General features: G+C 43.3%; 1 protein-coding gene across 13 annotated transcripts in view; it reads right to left on the reverse strand.

The window, feature by feature from the left end:
- Positions 1-24,848, reverse strand: part of PANK1 (pantothenate kinase 1) — a 101,874-nt gene that overhangs the window by 30,052 nt on the left and 46,974 nt on the right. Inside the window, exons 1-2 of one of the 13 annotated variants that reach the window (XM_047825041.1) lie at positions 22,017-22,081; positions 11,491-11,516 (exon numbers count right to left, since the gene is read on the reverse strand). The exons of 9 other annotated variants lie outside the window; for them this stretch is intronic. Coding sequence is in view for 2 of the 4 variants with exons in the window: in XM_047825029.1 (XP_047680985.1) it covers positions 22,661-23,183 (523 nt within the window). In the remaining 2 variants the exon portion in view is untranslated. Of the gene's footprint in view, positions 1-11,490; positions 11,527-21,743; positions 21,922-22,016; positions 22,082-22,660; positions 23,716-24,848 lie in introns of those variants that run through there. 3 more of the 13 variants (XM_047825029.1, XM_047825030.1, XM_047825040.1) reach the window with 3 other exon arrangements.

Genomic DNA, 24,848 nt, shown 5'->3' on the forward strand with positions numbered 1-24,848 from the left:
TCCTTTTGAAAAGAGTCGTACTGCCAGAGAAACCAAAAGCTGAACACTTGAGTCCCCCAACCCTCTAAAGTCTGCTGGGAGAGCTGCTCAGCTCCTACAGAGGGCATATTCTTCCGTCTTACTTTAGTTGTGATCAAGGAGGTTATTGGGAAAAACGAAGACCTGAAGCAATGGATTGGGGAGCCCCTTCCCGAGACAACAATCAGGACCCCAGAGGAACACATTCTACATACTGGTCACCAGGTGGATTTCAGAATTGCTTCAGCAGTTTAGAATGATTGAGGACCAATGAATGGATGTCTCCCGTTCACCTCCTTTCTGAATAAGAGTGTATATTGAGGTTTCCAATCTTTTTTTCACCGTTACATATTCACATACAATGTGGGGGAGGGGGCACAGCACAGCAGGTAACTGGCCTCGTTGAGTTCAGAAGTCTCTAGCTCAAGAGGACCCACCTCTGGAGTTGATGTCGAAACAACTTTGTATCACCCCCTCATTTAGATCCTACTGTACATCATCCAGATGCCACGACTGGGTGAGGCTACAGGGTTGTCTGCTCTGGGGTGCGAATGGCTGTATTTCACCTGCGGTTTCGGAGAGCAAGCCAGCTATTTGGTAATCAGAAAAGTAAATTGCGATAGTCACTAGTGCTGCTGGCCAAATATTTCCAGTTCTCTCCCTTTTAGTCTCATGGGGTGAGACTGCAGTCCCTGGACATTTTATAACTGAGCTGGGCAATGTGCCTCATGTAGTCAGCAAGTTGTGCATGGACATGGGGTACATCACTTCCAGGCAAGAGCACTTACGGCCGGGGTGAAACCCTTCAGAGCTCTTTCTCTGTTACCATGTCCAGCAAGATCCAAGATAATGATGAGTCAGGGGGAGCGGGAGCCAGAATGGGGCCCGAACCACCTCCTTGATGGGCTTATAGTGTGAATGAGAAATAAACCTTTGTTGTTTTAAGGCACTGGGATTTAAGGGCTGTTATGCAGAATGATTTGCATATCCTCACTGATATACTCTACCTCAAAATCCACCCCTGCCCCCTCCCCCAACCCTCCCTCTCCTGCAGAACCAGATCCAGGGACTGCCAGTATCGCCGATAAACATGTGGTAGCTGGGTGTTAATAAAAAGGTATGTAGGTCCTGTTGTATTTAGCTCTGTCTAAAAATTTCTAAAAACACAAACCAAGATTGGCACTCTGGTAGTAATTTAAAACTGTGAAATGAATCTGTATTCCAAATACTGTAGTGAAAATATTTACAAGTTTTATTGGTCATCAATGGCTTTGAAACAAAGCCTGTTTCTTAGAGACGTTTTTGGAGCACTAGAATAGTCTCTGAGAGACACCTATGCTTCCTGTAGTAAATGTCAAGGGTTACACAATGACCTTATACAGTGACCAAATAGCATCAATGAGCAAAGACTCCCCCCCACCCGCCCCCGCAAACAAAAAACAAAAAACAAAACCCCCAACAACCACAATGCAGAAAAGGTCAGAGAAACTATTTTAAAGGGCTAAGGGAGCCTGATACTAGAAAATCTACCTCCTCTTGAACAACAGCCAGACCTTTAAGGTGTTCTTGGTGAGGCAAAGTTCACTAATACCGATATTTCTTCCTGTATGTAAGAGTAACTCCTTTGGGCACAAGTTTGACTTAGCAACCAGTTGCTGTCCTGCACAGTTTAACACATTTGTTGAGGTTCCACCAAGCTGGAATTGGATGAAATAATTGTGAATAGAAGGACTGAATTTCTTTTCCCACTGTTTGTGAATAGATTTGTTGAACAAATTAATGGGTAGAAAAGATATCTGAGTATTGTGTAATCAGAAAAAAGAAAAGACTTTTAATGCACTGATATTGACGCTACATGAATACTAATTATGTTGAAGTTGCTTAAGGACCTCTACATGTTAACAAACAAAAACTGTTAATCTAGATCCGAGTGTGTAATAGAATTGTATTTCTTAAAGTATTTGTTCTCTGAGGGCTAGCTTTCCCTTCACCATGTCTAAATGTAGTTGGTACTATAATGTAATCTTTGCTGATATATTCATAGAAACATTTAACTTGAAGAGGTGAAAGGGACCTTAGGTCGAGTCCAACATCCTGTTTACAGATAAGAAAATTATGGCTCAGAAAGATCAAGGAATTGTCCAAGGTCAATCACAGTAGCTTCAGAACCCGTTTTCAGTTTCATGAGCTAGCAAGCTCCCCATTTTGCAAGGCTTGTCCAAGTTAGGTGGCTTGTCACTTGAAATGACAGCACCCCCACAGATAGGATGATCGTGGGCAAGTTTCTTCCTTGAGCCATTGACTAAGCTGTAAGGCAGAGATGGGCTCACTGATTACTGAAGTTCTGTCCACTTCTCACATCCCACCATCCTAAACACACACACAAAGCCCTCCAAAACCACACTTTTAACTGCATATAACGGAAGAGTTGAAAACCTAAGAACTATTTAAGGACCCTGCAGAAAGTGATACATGTAAAATTTAATAAAAGGGTTTCCATAACACTGTAAAGGAACCTGTAATTATTGCGCATAATCTGCTAAACATTAAATATTCTGTGCAAAGAAACTTGAGTCACGGTTTCTTGCAAATTAATGCACACCAGATTCCTTTAGTTTGAATTTTAGTCACATGGCAATCCCCAGGGTTGGCAAGGGTACAAGGACATAAGAACTTATAGAGTACCAACGGGAATGTAAACTGGTGCAATCTTTCCACGGGGGTTTTTGGAAATACCTATTAAAAAGCTCCAGATTCTTGCATTCTTTAATACATCAGTTCTGCTTTACCCTAAAGAAATAGTTATGCACGCATTCAAAAATTTATCTTAAAAAAAATCACTGAACTTTTACCACTAATAACTAGAAAATTAATTACTGTCCAAAATGACAGAGTCGGTAGGTAAATTAAATACATGATTGTCCATTCACACAAAGGGAAAAAAGGCCACCACTTTGTAGGACGGCATTTAATGATGTGAGGAGAATGTTCATTATATGTCGTTCGGTGAAAGGGCAGGTGATTAACTGGGACACGTGTATGATTACTATTTTGGATAAAAATTCAACAGCTCTTTGTGCACAGAAAACAAGACTAGAAACTTCAGGCTGAAATATTAACAGCTGTTATCTCTGGGTCATGGAGGAGGGTGGGTTTTTTTCTTCTTCTGTTTTTTCTGAAGATGCTTTTCAATTATTTACAATGATACATTTAATCTTAATAATCAGAGTTACTTTAGAATTCTCAAAAACTGCACTATAAAAATGCAAAAGAAAAAAAAATTGTTTTCTTTGCTTCAATGCACCGATGGCAGATGTGGTCCCGCCCATGGGAAAGAGTGTGCCTACATTCCCCATCTCAACAGCCCCTCCCCTGCTCAGGCAGTACCTTGCCCATATCATGCCTGATACTGAAATCCATTCGACACAGGCGATCAATGACAAGGAAAGCCTCAGCAAAGTTGTTTAACCAGTTAGATACTGGACATCCCTCAGGTGCGACTTTAGGGTAGGAAGAGTCCTGATTTACGCACCTGATTTACTGTCAGCGCAACACCTGTAAGTTAAAGTCAGCAATTCAAAACACACTTCGGGGGCAGAGGAATGTTTGGGGGAAAGGATCGTGGTGGGAAAGGTCACACATCCACGTGTGACAAAAACCTGCCTTCCACTGGCACATGGCCTCCGATTCCTGTCAACTTTCTCCTTGGCAGGTGGGCTGGGAACAAAAAGGCTGATTTAAAGAAAAAAAAATGCCGATCATATTCACATCTGCGAGAGGGAGAAAGAATAGCAGGAGTTCCTTGTAGCACTTTTGAGGCAGGCATAAGTATTATCACATCAGCCACCAGAACTAAGGCCCGATTTCACCAACTCCGCCATGCAGGCCCATGGTCTGTGACACACAATAGGCTCCGGGCCTAGGGCCTGTGATCTTTTTGGGCACTCATGAATGAAAATATTGTAATTTCTTTTAAACTTTCAGGTCGAAGAAAATGTGGTCATATGGCATCTCAACACATTCATCTTTCTACCAACAGAGTTGAAAATTATAACTTAAAATTTTTTTTTTATTCAGGAAGGAACCCATAAAGTGTCAGGAGTCCATGAGAGTTAGTCTGTGTTTATTTACATTTTGCTCCACACCCAGTCCCAGGTCAGAACTGACAAGACATCAGACCAGAGTCTGCTTTGCATTTGCAATTTGAACTGGATTCCTATGGATTGTTTACAATTTTATTTCCTTAAAGCAACTTCATTTTAGTACTTCATGCAACCAAATTTTATTTTTATTTTTGTTTTTAAAGTAGGCTCCATGCCCAACATGGGGCTTGAAGTCACAACCCTGAGATTACAAATCACGTGCTCTACTGACTGAGCCAGCCAGGTGCCCCAGAGTGCACTAAATTTTAAAGTTAACTGTTTAAATTACATTTATTTAAAAATGACAGGCTATATTCAACCACATTCGTTCTCAAATTTGCCTCATTATAAAAACTGCCTAAGGCACTTGTTAAAAATATGAACTCCCAGGCCATGGCCTGGAGATTGGGATGCAGCAGGACTGGAGAAAATATTTTCAACGAGGGGGACCTGTAATCCTCACTGGCCCAGTTCAAAACCACTGTTCTCATTGAATCAAAATGAGTGCTGTAAGTAGCTGGACCACAGTTTAAAAGTGAGAGATCAGAGTTTGAATGGGCTACTCTTGCTTGTAACTGTGAGGGAGCCCTAAGGAGGAACCCCGGGGTGGTGCCTGGTAATGACCTGGAAGAGGTTCCCATTCTGGAAACAGAAGGACCTGAATGCATCTAACTGCTTGTTAATGGAATTATTTATGGGCAATTTATAACATGAGTGCCGCAGTATTTAATTTTAAATACAGCTTTTGGATTTCCAGGTATCATCCATCCACAACGAAAGCGCCTGGCCGTGGGTTTAGAAACGTTCCACATATGATTAAGTTTTGGCAATGTGCTCCTCTCTCCCAGCGACTCCCATTTTTAAGGTAACCATGCATTTCTCCATAAGGAAGTCAGCTCAGACAACAGTACCGGTGTATTTAGGTCAGGCAGGCAGATGTTCTTTGATTTGCAACCCATGTGGTTGACCTTGACACAGACAACCACGTGAAATCAGAACAACAAACAGAAACACCAACGTGAAAGCTATGTTACTTTTTTTTTAGGTTAAGATTTGAGAGGCGGAAAAAAAAAATCTCTTGCAGGGGGGCATTCTGGTGTCACCCACAAATGTATTCTTAGCTTGTCTTAGCTTGGACCTAGGCCAGCAGGAAGCAGGGGCAAGATGAAGCTAGAGGTGAAGGGACCCAAAAGGTCAAACCCGTAAGGTTAAAAAGCTTTTTCCTTGGGTCTCTTCCTTAAGTCCCTGAGCAGCTCAGGGAGGTGCAGTTTCGTTCCCAAGGTCCGAGAGCTTTTCCCTGCCACTCTTACGAGAGAAAATCAGAGTAGACAAAGGGATGTCACTCTAGCGACCACCGAGCTCATTTTGTTCCTGTCACCCCCACAGTCAAGCCCTGGATTTCTGTCCCAGGTCATAAGGAGGGGAAATAATAGACAGATGAAAACTGTTTCCCATTCTGCAGTCATCTTGTGAGGCTGAGGAAGTGGGGGGGGGAGGGGAGCAGAAATACAATTACAGACAGTTAAGGTCATTGTCCCTATTTCTCACCAAGAACCTGTCTGTCCTGCCCAATCTAGAGGGAACAGAAGGTGAGTATCAACCTTCCATGTAGTCCTCGGCTTTGATTATGCCACCTTCATCATCAGAAGTACGGTCCCTGGAAGAAGATTCCGTAGTTTGGACTCTGCAGACACATAAGGGACAAGCATACAGTGGCTCTTGAGGGCCACTCAAGATTGGCTCCAGTGTGATCATTTCAGCACCCAGAATAGACCCGAGCGTCCACCCAGGAATGGCTCCTCCAGCTACCTAATGTCCTGCACTGAAGCTCAAGATGGCAATCTCATTACCTGCTTAAACAAATCCCAGTTTAAACCACCAAGAGGTTTAGCTTTCTGTCTTGACAAGCCACCAGAGCGTGCTTACTTACTCCAGGGATCTACCGACGATTTAATACCAGGGAGTGGTTAATTAAGGCTTTGGGGAGAACAGCATTGCCAAGTGGCACCGCCGGGTGGAACAACAGGTTTACCAGAAATGGGCTTTGTTCATGTATTTTAGCTTGATGGCAAGAGCCTGGCAGATCTTTAAAGTCGAGCTGGGGGGTGTTGTGGGGGGACTGAGAAAAGACGTGCCAACTGCTCACATGGCGCTGCAAGCTGGAAGAAAGAGGGGGTCACAAGTCCCTCTTCAAATAATCTGAGAACAACCACATGCTTATGGACCCAGTGATTCATGAACACATGTTTATGCCCGAGAAAGTCACCGTGGCACAGAGCCGGGATACGGCAATGTACCTGCCCTCTTGGCACTTGCTTTCCAGTCTGCAAGGACCGATTGTTAATCAAGAACAACCAGGAACGAGTGAAAACTGCTAGGAGTGAAATCCACATTATTCGAGGACCAGACCTCACTTAATTAAAACAATCCTTTAGGGGGCGCCTGGCTGGCTAAGTCGGTAGAGCATGTGACTCGATCTTGGGGTTGTAACTTCGAGCCCCAGCTTGGGTGTAGAGAGATTACTTTTAAAAAATTAAATCTTTGGGGCGCCTGGGTGGCGCAGTCGGTTAAGCGTCCGACTTCAGCCAGGTCACGATCTCACGGTCCCTGAGTTCGAGCCCCGCGTCAGGCTCTGGGCTGATGGCTCAGAGCCTGGAGCCTGTTTCCGATTCTGTGTCTCCCTCTCTCTCTGCCCCTCCCCCGTTCATGCTCTGTCTCTCTCTGTCCCAAAAATAAATAAAAACGTAAAAAAAAAAATTAAAAAAAAAATTAAATCTTTAAAACAGTCTTTTAGTATTTATGAATGGCAGCTCTAAGCAGGGTTCCCTCTTAGGTACAATAACCATCACAAAGTAAAGCCTGATACTTCCTGGCCATTCGAGAACCTTGTAATTAAACTGGAGATGACACTCAAACCTACAAAAAGTTTAAAATCACTGGATGTTAGGGGTGCCTCGGTGGCTCAGTCGGTTAAGCATCTGACTTTGGCTCAGGTCGTGATCTCCCAGTTCGTGGGTTCGAGCCCCGCATCGGGCTCTGTGCTGACAGCTCAGGGCCTGGAGCTTGCTTCAGATTCTGTGTCTCAGTCTCTCTCTGCCCCTCCCCGTCTCACACTCTGTCTCTCTCTCTCAAAAATAAATAAACATTAAAAAAAATTTTTTTTAATTAAAAAAAACAATAAAATCACTTGATGTTAGCGTTGGAGGGACATAAGAGATCTTTTAGGGAAATGCATATCAAAACCACAATGAGATACCACTTCGAACCCACTAGAGGGACTATAATTTAAAAAACAGAAAATAACAAGTGTTGGTGAGGACGTGAAGAAACTGTGGCCCTCATACACCACTGGTGGGGATATAAAATAGTGCAGGGGCACCTGGGCGGCTCAGCTGGTTAAGCGTCTGACTTCCTCTCAGGTCATGATCTCCCAGTTCATGGATTCGAGCCCTGCATCGGGCTCTGTGCTGACAGCTCAGAGCCTGGAGCCTGCTTCGAATTCCGTGTCTCCCACTCTCTCTGTCCCTCCCCCACTCACGCTTTCTCTCTCTCTCTCTCTCTCTCTCTCAAAAATAAATACGCATTAAAAGATTAAAAAATAAAAAGAGCTTAATATTAAAAAAATAAAATAAAATAGTGCAGTCACTTTGGAAAACAGTCTGGCAGTTCTGCAGGAGGTTAAACGTGAGTTTGTATGTGATCTAGCAAGTCCACTCTCGGGTACATACCCAAGAGAAGTGAAAACCTGTCCCCATAAAAAGTTGTACACAAATGTTCATAGCAGTGGAAACACCCCAAATGTCCATCAACTGATGAATGGATTAATAACCCATGCTGTCTCCAGGCTATGAAGTATTATTTGGCAATAAAAAAGAATTAAATGCTCATATACGTTAAGACATAAATGAACCTTGAAAACACTATGCTCCATGAAAGGAGCCAATCACAAAAAAGCACAGATAGTATGATTCCAATATATGAACTGTCCACAATAGGTAAATCTGTAGAGACCGAAATATCAGTGGTTGCCCAGTTTCAGGAGTTGTGGGGGCAAAAAGGAGTGACTGCTAAATAAGGTTTTGTAAGGGGGTGACGGAGTATTCTAAAATTGATTGTGGTAATGGTTGCACTCTGCGAATACACTCAAACCCACCTAACTGTACACGTTAAGTGGGTGAATTGCATGTGCATTCTACCTTAATAAAGCAGATTTCATGCATATACAAAGCTCTGACCTAAACCCTTCATTTCATAGATAGCTTTTGAAATAGAAATGCCAAATTATAATTGCTTTTGAAAAGTCTTTCTACAGATTTTCCCATATTTTTAAAGAAAATAAGCACAAGAAAATTTTAGATCTTCCTGATGACTGATGGGCATATGAGGGTCAATTTTTGTGCCCACCATATAGTGATGCCCTCAGAACCACATGAACCTCTCTCTGCTTCCAAGACTACTAGGGTTTAAGTATTCTTTTGTCTCTATTATGGCTTTCTATGTCTTGCTTTTAGGCTAATCCTGTTAACTTCCTGCTGCTATCAATGTTACTGCAGTACATCTACCCCAAACCTGCTATATATGAATGCAGAGAAACCAGAAAATTCATGTCTGTTAACACTGTTCCTTTAGTAAGAGTAAACAGACTCAGAGAGAGCACAGGAAGTACACTAAATGTAGAATGCAAAAGCGTCTCCAATTTTATTTATTTCCCAACACTGATTTTGGTTGCTCAGACGTGTTTGCTTCCTTCCAGGTTCTCAGCTGCCTTCTGGCTTATTGCTGGCAAGTTTCCAGAGGTGACAGTCACTGTAATTAGTATTAAATGTTTTCTTTTACTGTAACAATTTTTATCCAAGGCACAGCTAGATGTAATATCTAACTGGAAAAAGAGGTGAAAACTTTAAAAATATAAACATGAGCATTCAAAGTATTCTGTTTATCTGGTGCCAATTAGTTTGGGGACTGAGTGCCCTTCTCTATCATTCAGGTAAGATTTTCAAACAACTTAGCCCTGGAATTTTTTATTGCATCTTAACTATGGAACTCACAGAAGGAAGAGATAAAAGCAACACCTTACTTAACATTGGCTCATTTTAGAAAAAATATTACACATTTAATGCAAAGTCCATCTATGAGACCAACACTGTTTTGATGTGTAAAGGCTGGACAGTTGTCACTTAGGGATGACAGCCGCAGTCTCATAAACTTCAGCACCCAATTTATTTTTGTACTTTGTCTGGATTGCACAATATGGAGACAAGTTTGACTCACAGGGAGTAGGTGCAAATCCTAACTGTTTTCTGAACAGCTTTCCTTGCAATCCGGGGATTTCTGGAATCAAAACTGATTCAGTAGCTTGGACAGATTTACTGAAAATGTTTCACCAAAAAGCTGAACGCTAAAAATAACTAACGGCTCCTCAGTTTGCTTGTAATAAATATAAAAATCAAACAAAAGCCTCTAAACCTTATAATAAGTGCTAAAACTCTAAACTTGATGGGGTTATTCATTTACTTGTTATTATATAACTGACCTATGCCAGAGTGAGAGCATTTGCAAAGCAAATATGCCTAACTAAGCCTTGCCTAGAATGTAACTGAGTGTGGTACACGTGTACTGAAGTGGTATATTAGCTTGTGCAATTTTATGTGGATATACGTGCCCAGGCCAAACTTTTTAGAAGACTTCAGAGCTATAAACTTGCCAATCAATGCTCTGCTTATAAGAATTCAGAAAAAATGGGGCACCTGGGTGGCTCAGTTGGTTGAGCATCCGGTCATGATCTAGCCCTCTGTGAGTTCCGGCCCCGCATCGGGCTCTGTGCTGACAGCTCGGAGCCTGGAGCCCGCTTCGGATTCTGTGTCTCCCTCTCTCTCTGCCCCTCCCCCACTCATGCTCTGTCTCCCTCTATCTCTCAAGAATCAATAAACGTTAAAAAATTGAAAAAAAAAAAAAAAGAATCCAGAAGAAGCTTCTTCTAACGTCTACAAAAAATGGGTTAATCCAGCAGCAGCACTGTACCAACTAACATTAAGGGCTTACCATGTGCCAGGGTGTGTGCTAGAAGCTTTACATGCAATGTTTAATTTAATTCTCAGAACCCAACGAGGTAGGTATTCTTATTTATGCCCACTTTACAGATGACAGAACTGAGGCTGAGAAAGAAGTTAAGGAACTCACCCAAACATTAGTTATGGGGTTTTCAACATGCGTTTCAGTTATGGCTTTTCAATAGAGAAAAATATTTTTAAAGAATTTTGAATTAAATACGTGGACCCTTTTAAAAAAGTTTCATCTGTATGCAGCTGGTGCCTAACAAGTATCCATTGCCTAAAAAACAAAAGAGCGACCATTCGCACACCGTGACTTCTACAGCCCAGTATAAAACCAGATATTAGTCATATCCCTAAATTATTAGAAAATATCACGATACTCAGTATTCTGTCCAAGAAGGCAAGGAAGTATAAAATGCATCTGGAGCACATTTTGCATAAAACTGAAAGACTCATAAAACTGCCAAGAGTAAGGCAATCCTGGCAGTTATACAGATAAGAACTCACTGATGTTGAAGTGGTTTGATCCTCAAAAACGCTTGACAGACAAGAGTGATATTAGAGAGATTCAGGATCTTTTTCTTTGTTCTTGTGGTTCATTTGAAATGAAGGAATGGCAAATCTCACAAATTTCAGCAATACCCCTCCTGGTAACCTCCTGTAAACTCCACGTTCAACCTTGAATCCAGTACCCCCAGACTTCCAGTCTGAGCCCAGTCCTCCTTCCCAGGTGTCTTCAGAATGAGTGCTAGCTTGCCTGTTCCCACACTAGTGACTGCAGAGGCGGAATTCTTTTAATCCTGTTCCCAGTCTCTCCCTCTCAAGACAGAAACTACATGGGAGATACAAATCACTTCTAGTCCAGTGATTCTGGGATGATTCCAAAGCGCCTTTTTTGGCACATGGTTATTTCATTACGAGAATGAAGTTTCAAATCTCAGACCATGAAGATATGGTTAAAAATTAATCATAAACAGGCAGTAGCAGGTACTGGCAAAACAAACAAAAACAAACAAACAAACAAAAACATACCAAAAAAACCCCCAAACTAAATCCTCCCAGGAAACACAATATCAGATTTTCATCTATCTATCAACAAACAGGATGCAACGATTTTAACCGTAAACTGAATTTATTCCTCTAACTGTGCATCATAAAATACTATATAGCTTCAACTGAAAACAATACATTGTTAACTTTTTCCAGCAATTAACAGATTATGGTTATGCTTTCAAAAAGAGTTTTTATCTTTTAGAAACACATATAAAAACACTTACCATTAAACTGAGATATCTGAGACTTGCTGCAAATCATCCAGTTTGAAAGGGGAGGTTTGGATGTAACAGAAAAAATAAGATTGGACATGAGTGGACAGATAGGCTGAGTGATGAGTGATGGGCAGTTATTTGATGTACACACTCTGGCTTTATATAACATTTGAAGTTTTCCCCAGTAAAAAGATTTCTTTACAATCCCAACACTCTCTAAATACTCATGCAAGACAGTGAGAGGACAGTGGGGCATCACGAGTCACCTTTGGAGTAAAACTCTAATGGGAATGAATTGGGGAAGTCCCTTTTTTTGCCCCACAGATCCTGCCTCTGGAAACAAACAAACAACCTCCCTTCCCTTTTGGCTGGGACAAATTTCAGCCTGCCCGCCCTAACCAAAAACATGAAATGGAGATCCTCCGGCAACTCCGCCCTGCCATGTCACCAACAGTAAATTAATTATAAATCACCCTAGAAAGGTGCAAGGTTCACTGGGGCTAGATTTACACCTATCTAAAGGAAAAATATTGGTGTTGCCCAGTCCACATGTAACGAACATGTAGCTCAAAACAACTCAAGTCATTCAAAATAAAAACAGGAGTGAATCATAAAATGAGTGTAAAGAAGCCTAAAGTTATGGTTCTCCTGTAGTTAGTACTCTGGTGCATGCATGTATATATACATAAAGTCATGTATATTATTTTCTTCTTTCTTTCTTTCTTCTCTCCTGCTGCGTTGTTGGTACACTAACACCTGCTTGTTCTACCTACTGGGTGATCTGGCACTGAACCCAACGGTATTTGGGGTAGGAATTTAGGAGGGAGAACGAGAGGCAGACAACAATGTGATTCTAAATTCTACCCTTAAAACATAGCGGGCCCTCAAATATGTGTGGAATACTTTCTTTCCTGAGAATGAAGTTCTTTTGTCTGACTCCTCACCTTCTGGCATTATCCTACTTAGCAAAGGACATGCCAGTCTTTTTCTCCCATTCTCTGAATCAAAGGCTTTAATTATTCAGCTCGTATTACTGATGCTGTCTGGGACTTTCCTCTGCGTGACCCATGACCTGTATTCTAGTCAGTGACATACTGGTAAATGTTTAACAACTGGCTGCCTAAGAAGAAAACCTTGATTTTTAGCATTTGCCAATTTCCATAGGGCAAATACACTCACTGTAGCCAATTTCAAGCTGCCAACACCAGGACATAGGATGCAGAATTAGGGAGAAATGTGTACAACCAGCTCCCCTGAGCACGTAGGAGCTGGCCCCATCAAATTAAGGGAACTTGTGGTTTTCCTAGGATGATCCCAGTTTATGCCTGTGGTCCTGGCATAATTATTCACGATACCCCTTACCACTCTTTAAAAGTGTTGACGATATATCATGCAGTCACTCCAAAGAATAAATCACATTTGGGTCACTTCCTCATAGTAAAAATCTTCCATAAAAGGTAGGATGTGGTATCTCCTTGACCAAACTGATATTACCTTCCTTCTCCCAAATACATAGCATGTTTTTAGATGTTTTTCATCAAACACTGGTAGTTGGGAAAGTATGGATGGCAAACAGACAGCCTCAACTTGTTCAAGTCCTCTGACTTATACGCACAGAGTTTAGGGACTTGGAAATGCCATAGATTTGACTAAAATCAAGCCAGGCAACTGGCTTCAGGCTACACTCCAGCTTGGAATCACATGAAGCCGAGTATCCCATGCAGAGTCTAGCACAGTGCGTGGGTCACAGGAATAAAAACTGGTTAGCTCCAGGGCGCCTGGGTGGCTCAGTCAGTTAAGCATCTGACTCTTGATTTCGGCCCAGGTCACCATCTCACGGTTTGTGAGATTGAGCCCTGAGTCAAGTTCTACTCTGAGAGCATGGAGACTGCTTGGGATCCTCTCTCACTCCCAATCTCTCTCTCTCTCTCTGCCCCTCCCTTGCCCTCCCTCTCTCTCAAAATGAAAAAATAAACATTTTTAAAAGATTAAAAAAAAATGATTAGCCCCTGTGGGACATACAGGCTTATTAAATCTTGGCGTTCAAGGTCACCCAGGTCAGTACTTACCTGATCCCTTTTATGACAACCCCAAGAGGCCATTCTCCCATCTAAGCTTTAATACTTTGGCAACTCAACACAACCAGTACTGGCTCACAAGGATGATGAAGTCTGGCAGGTGAGTGTGTGGGTCTTTGTTTTTCAGAGGGCAGGATGCCATGGAAAAGTCAAGTTAAATAGCTGTCTTTAAATGTCTAAGGAGCTGTCATGCAGAAGAGAGATTGGATACACTGTAGGGTCAAGGCAGAAGTTATAGGAGTAAGTGTAAGTAAGGAAGGGCATCTAACACCACCACCCATGACAGCTAACATTTATTGGGTGCTTATGTTTTGCTGGAAGCCTCATTACACTGTGGACCCATATCAAGCTTGAAGTCACACAAATCCACCCCTGCCTCGTTCCCTCCTGGACTCCCTACCTCAGGCTGTAAAGGAATTGTTTGTCCAGAAGGCCCAGAGGATTCCTAGCAACTGGCACTGCCCAGGCTGGCCACAGCTCACAGAGATTCACGTAAGTTCAGTCTGTCCAGAGGCGCTAGCTAAAGACCCAGTGGCCCAGATTCAGCATTGAGTCAGGGCCAGGCATTCCAGAAGGTTCACGTGCTGGTCTCGAAGGCAACAAGTGCCCAGAAATATCCATCTCCTCATCTGCCAGAACAAGGTTTGCTAGGCTATGGGTAAAAAGAAGGCCTGAGAAGTAGCATCCGTTCTGAATTCTGCAGCCTTGTTTGATTCCTGCAGCTTTCATAAAGGAAAGGTGCTCACTTTCCTAATCCTTTTCTCTTATGTGCATTATCTGCTTCACTCAGGGGCTGACATAGCAAACCATAAAGATCAAAGGAAGAAACTTCCTTTTTTAGAAATAACTTTGTCCTAGGGTGCCTGGGTGGCTCAGTCGGTTAAGTGTCTCAGGTCACGATCTCATGGTTCGTGAATTCAAGCCCCTCATCGGGCTCTGTGCCGATAGCTCAGATCCTGGAGCCTGCTTCGGATTCTGTGTCTCCCTCTCTCTCTCTGCCCCTCCCTTACTCGCACTCTGTATCTCTCTCTCTCTCTCTCAAAAGTAAATAAACATTAAAAAAAAAAAAACACCAACTTTGTCCTGGCACTAGATTAACAGTAAAACAAATGACAGTCTTCTTAGTCACCAAGTTGCCAAAATCACCCTCAGACAGGTCATGCTGTACATCTCAGGAGTTGCAGTGGGGCAACTTATGAAAGTGACAATGAGGTCAAGAATTGCGACACAGGCCATGTGTCCTGCCTCTAGAAACGTCAGAATTAGGGCACTTCCATTCAGGATGTGATGTTGGGTCAGGTTGGAAGATACCTTGAATGAAGCCCAGTCTCAGTTGGGGCAAGATGAGTTCATGGAAATCCTGAGATTTCACAAAGTTTTGAAAGCCTCTGTGACTAAGTAACAGCAGTAATATTAATATTAAATGTCCTCCTTGTGTTAGCAAGTAAAATATCTTTTACTGTGCACGTAGCAGGGTCCAGTCACTCTGTTTTACAACTTATCTCCATTTTCTGCCTTTGGTCCTCACAACCAATAAGATGGACGCCATTATCTCTATTGGAGAAGTTAAGGATCTCGCCTGAAGGGGACACTGTTAGTAATGGCACAGTGAGGCTCTGAATTCAGGTCTGGTGGCTTCAAAGCTCTTTCCACTACAGAACACTACCCAAGTCTAGCCCAGCAGAGTCAAAATCTGAACTCAGACAGTTTTGCCCCAAGCCTTTGTGCTATCCTTCAGTTTCTTCACCTGCCGAGGGAAGATCATATGATTTGTCTTACCATAGTCTCAGTATCTTATAAACAACAGAAATTTATTTCTTACAATTCTGGAATCCAAGATCAAGGTACTGGTGGATTCAGCGCCTGGCAAGAGCCAGCCTCCTAGATGGCTATCTTTTTGCTGTCCCCTCACATGGCAGAAGTGGGGATGGGGGTTCTAGCTCTCTGGGGTCTTTTATAAGGACACTAATCCCAATCATAAGGGCTCTACGCTCATGACCTAATCACCTCCCAAGGGCCCCACCTCCTAATAACACCACCTTGGGGGTCAGAATGTCAATATATGAGTTTTGGGGGGACACAAGTGTTCAATCTATAGCAGTACCCAACTCACAGGGTACTGCGAGCGTTTGCTGAGATAATCCATATAAAGTGTTTAGCTTAGTGTCTGCACATAGTAAGTGCCCTTTAATGTTGGCTGCTGTTACTTCCACAGGCACACGGATGAGCTTTTTGCCAAAGGTGTACAGATTGCATACACTTATCTCTTCTTAAAGTTTTACAGAACACACTTCCTTTTCCCAACATAAATAATAAGTTTATCAGGGCAGAGAAGAGAGCCAGCTAGCTGGCAATGGACTTAGACTTGGGTCTGAATTTTGGCCCGGTCATTCACGGACTACAGGCTTTGGGGCAGGATACCTCACTTCTCTGAGCCTCTCTCTCTCCATCTGTAAAATGGACAGTGGGGTTGGTAATGTGCATGCTTTCATCAAAACACGTACAGAACAATATGTACACAGCTGTTGCTCAATAACAGCTACTCTACTGGAAGTGACTACTGTTAAGTACTCACTATGGTCATAAGTTTTTCCGTCCTCTTTCCAAACTGTAGAGAAACCTGCTGGAGGTCCAGATCATTATTTTGATGTAACTGCCTCTAAAAATAACATTACCTCACCCCTTCGAATCATCTGTTATTTTCAAATGTATTCCCAAGGAGAATACGAACACACACACACACCCACCCATACACACACATGTGATTAGCCAAGTCTAAGCATCTAAGAGATGTCATGAATTAAGTAATGAGATACCATGCTCGACAGCTCCATCACCTACAGAAAAGGTCTTCTTAGAAATTCTGTGCGCCACATTGGGTACACTGAACAGTTTCTGTATCTGATTCAGAATACTGCCATCCCAAGGTGAATACTGGCTTACTTATTAAAGCTAAAGCACATGTAATTAAATATCATAGAAGTCAAACCTTGATTTATTTTTACTTTCAAGGCAATTGGTTTGTATTAAAGCCACTCACACACACCTACACACAAGTCAAGCTATCACAAAAGCAAAACCCCAAAACCTGTCAATTAAAACCAGTACTCCTTTGTTTCTCTACTAATTTTATTTCCAAAACCATGACAGGTTTTGTTTTATTCACTTGTTAAATGCCCCACATGCTAAACATTAACAGCACCCTTTCCATCTTTGGTTACTGTGCCAAGCAAAATATCCTTCGTATTAAGGTTGAAATTCACTTACTGGTCTTTTGAGGAAAAGTGTTCACATGCCTAACACATTCTGATACCTGACTTAACCACTTAGATGCAGGCCACTTGGGTCTTAAAGTCTTAATCTTCGGTTTAAATGTGCATTGCACAACTCATAACTTCATGGACAAACTTGGGAATCTGACCACGTCCCACATGGTAGGAATACTACAGTGTGCCCTTGCTTTCCATTTCGGTCTTGTGTTCTTGAATTTGCAATGCTTCCCATCCATGTAGAAGTACTGAGTACAGTTTTTTTACAAAAAAAAAAAAAAAAAAAGCATATATATCTACCCTCTGTGCAGATACAACCAGAAAATTCTATGATCTTTTTTATCCTGGTTTTTCTCATAGGAAGTGGAAAGCCCAAATGCCAAAGCTAAATACCCCAATGTTTGGAAAATTGAGGCCTCATACTTTTACCATGCTGACTAGCTGAAACGGGTGACAGATTTAGGTTTCTTTGGTTTGCACCTATGAGTATGTTATGGGTGCAATGGATTTTCACCCATTTTCTGCTCGTAGCATCCTATCTAAATGATTTGAGAAGCCAGAATGCCCACCCCACAGGAGGCTGCCCTCCCTGATCCAGTCTTTATTCCTGCCTGTTGCCAAGCAACAGAGGAGGGAAGGGAGAGGGCAGCACTGATCCTCCAGTCTTCTGAGGATGCCCAAATACTTGCCTTTCTGCAGCATAGTGTTTGGTGACTCCAACAATCTCCTTTGCATTTCTCTCCTCACTCCACCAGGGTGGCTCATCTAACAGTGTCCTTGTGGTCTAAAATATCCAGCATTTCAAGGAAACATCTAAATACTACTTTGTGCTGTTTTGGTTCCTCTTCCAAAAAGTATGTGTCGACCCATCTCATCAACAATAACTTAAGAAAGAGTCACGGACAAGGGCACGCGGGTGGCTCAGTTGGTTCAGTGTTTGGCTCTTGATTTTGGCTCAGGTGATGATCTCACTGTTGGTGAGTTTGAGCCCGTTTGAGTCCCTAATCGGGCTCTGCAATGACAGGGCGGAGCCTGATTGGGATTCTCTCTCTCTCCCTTTCTCTCTCTGCCCCTCCCCAGATCCTTCTCTCTCTCTCAAAATAAATAAACTTAAGAAAAATCTTTATTAAAAAAAAGAAAAAAGAGTTACACATGAAGTTGTTGCTACAGCAATGTTTATGATGTAGAGACCCCTCGCTGCAGCCTAAAGCTTCCAGAGAAAGGTTAAATAAATTCTTGGGGATATAATACAACCATTTAAAAAATGATGTTTTGAAAAAAAAACAAAAAAACAAAAAAACAAAACAAAATAAAACCAAAAAAAATGATGTTTTGGGGCACCTGGGTGGCTCAGTCTGTTGAGCAACTGACTTCGGCTCAGGTCGTGATCTCACAACCTCACGGTTGTGAGTTCGAGTCCCGTGTCGGGCTCTGTGCTGTCAGCTCAGAGCCTGGAGCCTGCTTTGGATTCTGTGTCTCCTTCTCTCTCTGCCCCTCCCCCACTTGTGCTCTGTCTCTTTTTGTCTCTCAAAAATAAATAAACGTAAAAAAAATTTTTTTTTAATTATGTTTTGGGGTGCCTGGGTGGCTCAGTCAGTTGAGTGTCTGACTCTCGATTTCGGCTCAGGTCATGATCCCAGGGCCGTGGGATCGAGGCCTGCATGGGGCTTCATACTGAGCATAGAGCCTGCTTGAGATTCCCTCTCTCTCTAAAATTAAAAAAAAAAAAAAAAAGTTTTAATGCCATAAGAAAATGCTTATGCTAAAACTTTTAAAAACAAAAGCTAGCAAAATCTCATCTTAGTATGATCTCAAATTACCTGTAAAATATGGCACATTGTAAACAGTTGTTTTCTCTAAGTGATGGGACTGTAAGTACTTTTTCCTGCTTTTTCTCTACAGTTTTTTATTATCCACTATTTGTATTGGGGAAGGGTAAAAAAATAATTGAAGGACTAAGAGTGTTATAGCTAATCAAATAAAACATTTTGGTCTTTCTTATTCTAAGCCTGTTTTTTGTTTTGTTTTGTTTGTTTTTAAGGAAGTCAATCTCTGGCAGCTCAATTGTCCTGTCCTTTGGACTAACAGTGGACAGTATTCTGTATGGGGGTGATGAGAGCTGGCATTTACTGAATAAATGCTATATGCCAAGCAGGGATCTAGGTTCTTACTATATACATTATCTAATTTAATTCTCATATCAACCCAATGAGAAGTATGATTATCTCCATCCTGGGACTGACACATAGGTGAATTATTGGCCCTAGGCCATCCAGCAGCTATCCAAACACAAGCCCTCTGGGGTTTGAATGGCTACACCATTTACAACACATTAGACCCTCACAGCATTTTATTAGGACTATCATTAGTTTCAAAATATTTGGGAAGTGAGCTGACTCAGTAAGGTGCTACTTATGCATGCTTCAAAGAATCAAATCATCAAGGAGCAGATCAAAGGAATCTCCCAGTTGATACTCTGTGGAAATTCCAGTGAAGAGATTTTGCCAAAGTCTATCTTATGGATGGAAATGACTATCTCAATGAGGTGGTGATAATGTCACTTGTACCTTTTCTCCTGTGACATCAGTCAAATGTTCATGGACCTGAGGTGCAAGGCATAAGAGAAAAAACTATATCATCTGCAATCAGACTTCTAACCTAATTGAGGAAATAAGACAACACACAGGGAACAATTGGCACAAAGAAGAAGAAGAAGAAGAAGAAGAAGAAGAAGAAGAAGAAAAGGAGAAGGAGGAGGAGGAGGAGGAGGAGGAGGAGGAGAATGGAGGAAGAGGAGGAGGAGGAGGAGGAAGAGGAGAAGAAGAGGAAGAAGAAGAAGAAGAAGAAGAAGAAGAAGAAGAAGAGGAGGAAGAAACCCAATTAAATGCTAAGTCGTGTGGCAAAGTGGATAACTAGCATAGAAGTCATAGCTCTGAAGTATCAGAATTTGGAAGACACAAGGAACAACCCTTTGTCTCAACATGAGAGCTAGTAACTTGGTTGAGGCTACACAGCTAAATAGCAGAGGTAGGTGAAGTAACCAAGGAAGACCGATGAAGCAGTCTTACAAAAGCTTTCCAAGGACAAGTGGTGAGTGAGGTGATGGTACTTTCGATAAAAAGTGGACAACACTCCCCTCTCCTGGTTTAGCAAAATTAACCTACCACTGGTCTGATGTTTAGCTTATAAGCTTGTAAAGAGTTCCTGCGTTGAGATTTAAAATTTTAAAACAATCAGAAACTACTGAATTGTTTGTTTCACTGCATTCATCGTTTTCAAACGTTAAGTATTTCTATGTGTATTGCACTCTATCCACGATATTACCAAATAGAAACACACCCACTCACATAAGCATTCCAAGTGCCTATCTGAGAGCACTGAGATCTGGCTGTCTTCAACACACCTCTGGTTTAGACGGAAGCAGGTTGTTTGACGTTGTAAACTGATAAATAGGAATTATTTGTTCAGCTTCAATGCTTCCACCAACAACAATACCCCTGCATTTTATTTAAAGCACCCAAATACTCTTTGTAATAGTTGCTCACATAAAATCTATCAATCGTTAGAAAATGGGGATATACTTAACTCTTAGTATATCTAACTAAGATATAGATTAGATTAGATTAGAGAATCTAAATATGAATTGACCGAGCACTATCTTTTTTTTTATAAAAAAATACCTAAACATTAATAGACAAGGCTTAAAGATGTTGCCCTAGTTTTCACTGAGAACTTTTGGTAGTGAACACAGCAGATGCCACTCAGAACATGTAAAATTTATTTCAGAAATGCTTGTTCAAATTTGAGAAATGAAAACATGGTAGGATAATGAAAAGTAAATTTTGATGAATCCCTTTTAAAAGTTTAAAAGTTAAGTATCATGGTCACTGGACTTAAAATAGCTAAGGTTTTAATTTTTGTAAAAAATACAAACCACTTTAATTTCTGACACCAAATACACAGGCATAAAGTTATATTTTCTTGTATTCTAAAATAATAATTGTTGGGGCGCCTGGGTGGTTCAGTCAGTTAAGCATCTGACTTCAGCTCAGGTCCTTGGGTTCGAGCCCCTTGTGGAGCTCTGTGTTCACAGTTCAAACCTGGAGCCTGCTTGGGATTCTCTGTGTGTGTGTGTCTCTCTCTCTCTGTTTCTCCCCCGCCCGTGCTCTGTCTCTCTCTGTCTCTCAAAAAGAAATAAGCGTTTAAAAAATAATTAAAAACTTAAAAAAAATCCTTGTGGGTTTGCAAGCTCAAGTTAAGCCTCAAAATTATTTTTTCTCTGCCTCCAATCTATTATTAAGAGAGAGTACTTTTAATTCCTCAAAAATTATTTCTAAAGGTGTTATATACCCTCACAGACCATTTAGGCTAGCTATACTACACAAAAACTCAAAACAGTTCTCTTTCGATATACTTTAGCTATTTACATTGCAAACTGTTCTGCGATTTGTAAACATAGATCAGAGAAATAACTAAAATGTGGTTTCAAAAGAAGTAAAACAGGTTAATAAATCATAAGTAATCAATATCAAGTCCATAAAGAAGGTAATTTTCTAACAAGTCTGAAAAACAAAAATAAGTACAAATTCAAGTGCTAAATAGATGCCTTTCTTACAACAATCACCAAATCTGCTGTGTGGCTTCAAAGTTAACTTTCAGCCTAAACATTTCACATCTACAAAATACAAGCATCAGAGTCATCCCGTCCCACATCAGTACTTTCCAAAGTCTCAGAGATTTTAACTGAGCGCAGAAAACCTAAGAGTCTAAAGAGAGAAACAAAAAAGTTTGCCAAATATCAAGCTTTTACAGATAAATCCAAAACCTATACTAGCAATTTCTCCGTATCAGACAGAATAACCCATACGCAAATGGTGTTTGAATGCAATCACTAATTAGTATGCATTCTACTTACTTTGCTTTTTGCCATTTATAAGCTTCATTAAAGACACCCAGAAAGAGGTAACCAGTAGAAGGAGGTTCAGCTCAGATAGGAAAAAACAGTTGTAAACTCGATCTACGAATTTACATCCCACAACGTCATGCAGGGAAGGTACTCTTTATAAAGTAACATCATATATACACGCTTTAGATTGTGAAATAACGCCTTTCAGCTTTTTACGCCGCAAGCTACCATTAGAAACCCTCAACTCTACCTCCCCAGTTCCCAGAAAAAAAAAAAATCCACCTCTAATTCTCATTGGTCCACATAGTTCCGGCCCACATGGTATCAGTGGGTGTGCCCCCGCCAACGGGTCCTCTCATTGGCTGCGAGGAAAGAGCATTTAATAGGATGTGATTTGGGGGGTTGTCAAACTCCACGCCTCCAGGCCTTGCGTTTGCCAATAGACCCGAGGTACTGGCGGCTACTCTGCGATTCAAAGGACAAGGTGGCTGCCTGAGCGCCAACCCAGAAAGACGAACTCTGACAAGGAAAAGGGGCGAGGAGAAGGGAGAGGGCCCTCCCGCTCTACGCCTACTCCCGGAACCCGTGAAATGTTCGCACACGTGCATTTTCCCACCGACCAATTAGGAAGGCGGGCAGTACGCTGGCCTTGCCTAGAGCCAAGACCGAAGGAGCAGCGCAGGATCCGCATTGAATCGGCCCATTCTACAGACGGAAGCAAGCAAGCGTGAGGCTCAGGCAGCGATCTTTAGTGCTTGGCGGCCCTGGGGAAAGAATCAGTCCCCGGAGTCCCCTCCGTACACTCCCCCGACAGCGGGCGCTGGGGCGCACCAGTCGCGCTGCGGTGCCTGCCCGCGGCTCCCGGGGTGGTAGGCGCGCGGGATGCGCCTGCCTCGCGCCAGCGTTCCGCTCGCGATGGGACTTACGCGGCCTGTTCTTCCTCCCGGAGTCCATCCTCCTCCGCAGCCGGCATTTCTTGGCGGGGGAGTCGTGCTGAGGGGGCGGTGGCTGCGGCTGAAGCTCGGGCAAGAGCTGGAGGCGCGGGGGTGCCGCGTCGCCACCGCCCGCGGGGCCCCGGCTGCAGAGGAGCAGCGGCTGGACTGGCGGCGGGTGGAAGCCGTTGTGCAGCAGCCCGTTTACGGCGGCAGCTCCGGTGTCGGCGGGGGGCCCCGGAGCGTGCGTGGCCGAGTGCTCGGGCCGCCCGCCCCGGTCGCCCATGCCGGAGGCTGGTGCGGCGGCGCGCGGGCCCCGGCTCAGGCAGCCTCGCTGGAGGTCATTCTCGGGCGTCTTTATTTCCCCGGATCCTCCCTGCGGTTTCCGATTCAGCAGCCGCAGAGCCGGCGCCGGGGGATGGCGAGCCCGGCGCTCCTCCCCTTCTCCCACCGGCTCCCCCCTCTCCTCCGCGCTCTGCCCCCTGCGCGCCCGCCCCGCCGCGCCAGCCTGGAGCATGCCAGCTCCGGGCGCGGAATCGGGGATCCCCGCGGACCCCCAGCCGGGGCCCCCACGGCTCGCCTCCCCCTGTTCCCCCGGCCGCGCGACTTCAAACGCGGCTTCCTTGCCTTCCAGACCTGTCCCCACTACTGAGCATGCCCAGTGCTGCCCGCCACCGCCACAGACGAGTTTCAACTAGGGGACTGAAGTTCTCTGGGTTTGCAAAAAGATGGGCGGGTTGAGCTTTGTATCTCGGAGAGGCGGAGAGGGGACTGAGCGAGGCTGGCGCAAGAGGAGCAGGTAGCTTCGGGAGGAATACGGAGGCACACAAATATTTGTTGAGGTTTCAAGTTTGCTAATCCTGTCCCCAGAGAGCTAGACACCTTTGCAAGGTCATTCACGCTGTCTCCTCCAACACCCCTCCTCTCGTTGCTTTGTGAGTGTGTGTGTGTTTGGTTAAGTGACCAAACTACTCACAGGCCTGAGTGGAGGGAGGAGAGGGAATATTTATAGAAAGGTAGGCCGATTTGGGGAGGGAGGGGAGTGAAATTTCTTTACTGGCACACAGACAGACACCATGTGGTTTCCCGGAGTTGTCTTCTGCAGGGAGGAAACCTAGGAATACAGTGTAAGGACAGTGAAGGACACAGCTGCACACAGGATTAACAGGTGCTGGAAGAGACCAAGAAAGCAGAAGCAGTCCCAAGCTATAAAAAGCACTTTCCTCACCCAGAAAGGACTTCAAGAGACAAAGTGATCCTATTTATAGAATAAGGAGTTGCCTGTGTTTTAAGAAGGGAAGGCAGTATGGCCCGGTGGTCAACACCATAACCTTTGGAGTCTGAGCTGGGTTCAGATTCCAACTCGGCCACTGAGCAAACCCAGAGAGAGTCATTGCTCAAGTGAGCACACCTGGCAATAGGAAACAGGACTGGACATGCTCCGTAGGCAGGGCAAATTTGGGTGCTGAGGACTTTACCAAAGTTATGTAATCCCTTGAGGCTTCAGCTTTTGAATCTAACAAGGAGCTGTTGTGAGAAATCTAAAGTAACTGGTACAATCCTGGCACACAGGAAATGCTTCAAACAGGTGGTAATCTTTACTACATTATTAGCAGTTCACCCATGTCGAGTGAGAGGAACAAACCATGTTCACAGCCATATTTACTGTGTGATTTATTATATGTGATGTTCTCCATCATTTGTATTTACCTAACCTACAGAGGACTCAGAGGCCAGCAAGTGCTGCCTGGGCCACTGGGTTGCCAAGCCCCTGGGCCTCAGTGTGTTCAGCAGCAGCCAGGGCCTGTGCCTTGAATTGGCAATTTCTTCCAGGAGCGCCCTACCCAGAACCACAGCTTGGGAACCATAGGGGCCCTTTAGAACTCTGGTCTGCCCACTCATTTTTCCAGATAAGGAAACAGCCACAGAGAGATGGCTGAGGTTGTTAAGAGCAAAATCAGGGCGAAATCCTAAATCTTCTATCCCTGACTTTGTCATACTATTTGAGACACAGAGGAAAAAAACAAAACAAAACTTGGGGCTGTGGCCCCTACCTCTCCTGCCTCATCTCCAGCTCCCTGTGCTCCTGCTATAGGGCAGCCTGCCAGTTCCTCAAACAATTTATTTTCCCTTTGCATCTGTTATTTCCATTGGCTGAAATTCTCTTCCCCCAGACCTCTTT

Source organism: Prionailurus viverrinus, chromosome D2 (genome assembly GCF_022837055.1).
Source record: "Prionailurus viverrinus isolate Anna chromosome D2, UM_Priviv_1.0, whole genome shotgun sequence".
Taxonomy (NCBI): domain Eukaryota; kingdom Metazoa; phylum Chordata; class Mammalia; order Carnivora; family Felidae; genus Prionailurus; species Prionailurus viverrinus.